This window comes from Bidens hawaiensis, unplaced genomic scaffold (genome assembly GCF_021521415.1).
Source record: "Bidens hawaiensis isolate Kalapana, Puna unplaced genomic scaffold, B.hawaiensis_p1.1 tig00031535_1, whole genome shotgun sequence".
Lineage (NCBI taxonomy): Eukaryota > Viridiplantae > Streptophyta > Magnoliopsida > Asterales > Asteraceae > Bidens > Bidens hawaiensis.
Window position 1 is genome coordinate 123,727 of NW_027495341.1, and position 3,287 is coordinate 127,013.

Consider the following 3,287-nt stretch of genomic DNA (forward strand, 5'->3'; position numbering starts at 1 on the left):
ACAAGTCACTCTTGCATCACTTAATTGTAATTTTGCACCATACAACACACTTGCAAAAAGAACCAAACAAACAAATACAAGTAAACACAATACATAACATAACAAAATGACACCAAAATAGTAAACAGTAAATGCATACAAAACATAACCAACAAACAGCAAATGACTCAAAACAAACAACTTGTTATGAACTTGAACCCGTCATCAGTTGCTGGTGAACCTACTTGGGGTCCTAGCCGGTGAACCTGAAAACGAAATCCGCTTCTTGGCTGACCCAGTCACCGAACCCTTTTCCAAACCACCTTTCCTTCCTGAACCAAAACGACTTGGACTATGAACTGGACTAGCCATCCGAGACCGAGCCTTAGCCGACTCCGTTGCAGCCATATAACTAGGAACCACAGGAGACGACTCAACGCTCTTGTCATCACCCACCGAACCAGCTCGACCATGCCACCTGTCCCGGTCAGAGCGCACACTATAGAAGCTTTTGGAATCCCCGTCCACGCTCCCCTTTTGGCTTTCGGGCATGACCCTCGAACTAGAAGACCGAGCCCTGGTGGGTGGTGTAGAGGGCGATTGACGGCTAACCGATGGTTCTTTGTCGGTTATGCTTTGAGTTTCCCAGGGCCGAGCAGCCATCCACCGTTCCAACCAACTCCATCCCCAATGAGGATTGTTCGAGTCTAGAAAAGTTGGATTCGGAGATTTTATAGAGTTCTTCCACATTTGCTGTTTGACAATTAAAGAAAGGAATCCGATTATCGAGTCAGGCTATACGCACACCATTGACATGTTATAGTGTTATACGGTCCCATATAAAAATAAAACATGGTTTTATACGAACCATTTAAGCTAGCCTGCTAAAGTTATACGGCTCGTATAACTTTACTGTCTCATTGATGTGACAGTGATGCTTTATAAGTCTATTGTCTCACTAATGTGACACTGATGTGTTATTTCAGAAGCTTTACGGTCTGTATAACTTTATACGACCTGTATAACAAGCGGATGCTGCATACATTGCAACACCCTTATTGACAAAAACAAAATGTGAGCTAGAGATTTAAGCATACCTGATGAGTATGTGCATACGCTAATGCTCGTTCTCTACGTACAGCAGCCTCCTGTTTCCTTTTTAAACTGGCTTCGGTTTCTTCTTTAGATTTTCTACTGTCATCCCACATATCTCCCAACTGTGTCCAAATAATTGATTCTCAAAACACAAAAAAAATGTGAAAAAGTTTGAAGAAAGCGCGAGTTTAATTGTGTTTTGTACACTTACTGAAGATCTAATGTTGAGCTCTTTCTCATGCTTCAAAAGCTGTTGCTGGATAACTTTGTTCTCCTCAGACATATGAGCGCGCCTTGACCGAATCTCAGACTGTACACGAGTCAATGTTTGCATACATTTTAACGTTGAAGTTGCTTGTCGTTTGACCGATTGACCTTGAACCATTGATTTCAACCGCCCGAGCCCCCTCAGAGCATGCAACGCCCTCCTCGCCTGAAACAACATATATCAAAAAATTGTTTAAAAAGTCAAAACTTTTTGTTGTGTTATATAGCATACCAAGTGCCCGCGATAAGCTGTTTGAATCTTGATGGCAGCCAATTCTTCTGTGGATAAACGTGTGGTGGACGTCATGCGAACAACCTCGGCAGCTGCATTAGCGGCAGCCACCGCTGCTTCTGCTGCCATGGCAGTGGCATACGCGACTGAATACGCGTGTTTACTTTGTTCATTTTCGGCTTCTGTGAGTTTTGACTCCCTGGGAATGACTAATGTGGTTTCTGTTTGTGATGAATCTTTATCTACACTCCTTTGCTTTCCGAACCAGTATTTCTTGGAACTCTTTTTACTGAATTTCTGTATTATAAAACTCACATTGGCATTTCATAGAACAACTTGTAGACAAAGAAAAGAACTTAAAAAAAGCAAAATTATACATACCTTATTTTTCTTTTCCTTGGAATCAGAAGTGCTTAGAGCTTTCTTTACAGCAGATAACCAACTACCTTTCTTCCCCATTTGTCAGTCAGATCATCTTCAAACAATCAAATTAATAATCAAAATGATAATATTATAAAAGAAATATATATATATATATATATATAATATTTCAATGGAACATGAAACCGAAAAAACTGATCCAAAACAAAAACTGGCAATTTGGTTTTATTGTTTTGAAAAAAGCAGACTAATGGTTTGGTTTTGGTTTGGGTTTTGGTTTTCGTTTTGCAAGTAATAAAATCCAAAAAACAAAACTGAACCGAATTTCATAGATTTTTATTTTTTATATTAAGTAATTTATAAAATTTAGAAATATGTACTAAAATATTTTAACCCAAATTATAATAATCAAGTAGCTATTATTTAACAACATGATTTATGCCAAATTCAGTATTTTAGGCCACAAAAATAAAACATAAAAATTCGACACGCAATTTTCTAGCTCAAATGGCAAAACCGAAAAAACTAAAACCAAACCTAACCCAAGCTAAAAGGGAAACGAACCGTTTTCAAAAGTTGTAGTTTCGGTTTTTGGTTCGGCTTTAGCCCAAAACCAACTCAAACATAACCGTGCACACCCCTAACACATAATTTATGGATGAAAATGTGATAAATTTATATTTATATTACTCACTGCATCATTTAACCAAATAAGAAAGATCAAGAAACTAAAACCGAACCGAACCCAAGTCGAAAACTGAAAAACCTTAACCGAAAAAATCGAAACCGAAAGGTTTTCAAATACTGTTTCGGTTTTTGGTTCGGATTTCCAATACGGTCCCAAATTGAACCATGCACACTCGTGACAGATAAATTACAGATGAAGATGTGATAAATTTATATTCATATTCATTTAACAAAATAAGAAGCATCAAGAAACAAGGTACCCACATGAATATTCAAGAGATTGATGAGCAGAGTTTATAAATTAAGGGAAAAGCATGCATTGATGTGAAGTTAAAAGTGTAATACCTGCAACTGAGGATCACATTAAGATTTAAGACAACACAGTTGCGAATATTGTGTTGGATTAGAAAAAGTAATCTGGGAGAGATTTTAGTGACAGGTCTCGCGAGTGTTTTGCTTGATGTTTGAAACAGAGGTTTTTTCGTTAGGAATAATATGCGAACAAGATGGGTTCGTGTCCACGACAGAATAACTGTGTTTTCATGTTCTTTTCTTCAACATATGAACAGTTATAGTTTGTATGGTGTCTTTAAGTACAACTCAATTGTCATTTTTTTAATAGTTATTTTATTCCATAAACCTTTGA

At 37.5% G+C, this 3,287-nt stretch overlaps 1 protein-coding gene across 2 annotated transcripts; it reads right to left on the bottom strand.

Annotated features, from left to right (window-relative positions):
- Nucleotides 1–204: 204 nt before the first annotated feature.
- LOC143582370 (protein IQ-DOMAIN 3-like) lies at nucleotides 205–2,042 on the bottom strand. Of its 2 annotated transcripts, none has more exons than XM_077064955.1 (5): nucleotides 1,955–2,042; nucleotides 1,574–1,870; nucleotides 1,286–1,507; nucleotides 1,077–1,196; nucleotides 205–732 (listed from the first exon to the last, which is right to left on the bottom strand). In XM_077064955.1, exons 1-5 carry the CDS (start codon nucleotides 2,030–2,032, stop codon nucleotides 205–207), a joined length of 1,245 nt encoding a protein of 414 aa, XP_076921070.1. In that variant the 5' UTR covers nucleotides 2,033–2,042. The 2 variants fall into 2 exon arrangements, with proteins under 2 accessions (XP_076921070.1, XP_076921069.1); XM_077064954.1 differs by having other exon boundaries at nucleotides 1,280–1,507.
- Between the last annotated feature and the right edge of the window lie 1,245 nt (nucleotides 2,043–3,287).

Excerpts from the sequence above, each read along its gene's own strand:
- LOC143582370 (XM_077064954.1), bottom strand. The coding sequence starts at position 2,032 with ATGGGGAAGAAAGGTAGTTGGTTATCTGCTGTAAAGAAAGCTCTAAGC. Across the intron at positions 1,871-1,954 it reads CCAAGGAAAAGAAAAATAAG|AAATTCAGTAAAAAGAGTTC; the intron begins GTATGTATAATT and ends TTTATAATACAG. Across the intron at positions 1,197-1,279 it reads ACATTAGATCTTCAGTAAGT|TTGGGAGATATGTGGGATGA; the intron begins GTACAAAACACA and ends ATTTGGACACAG.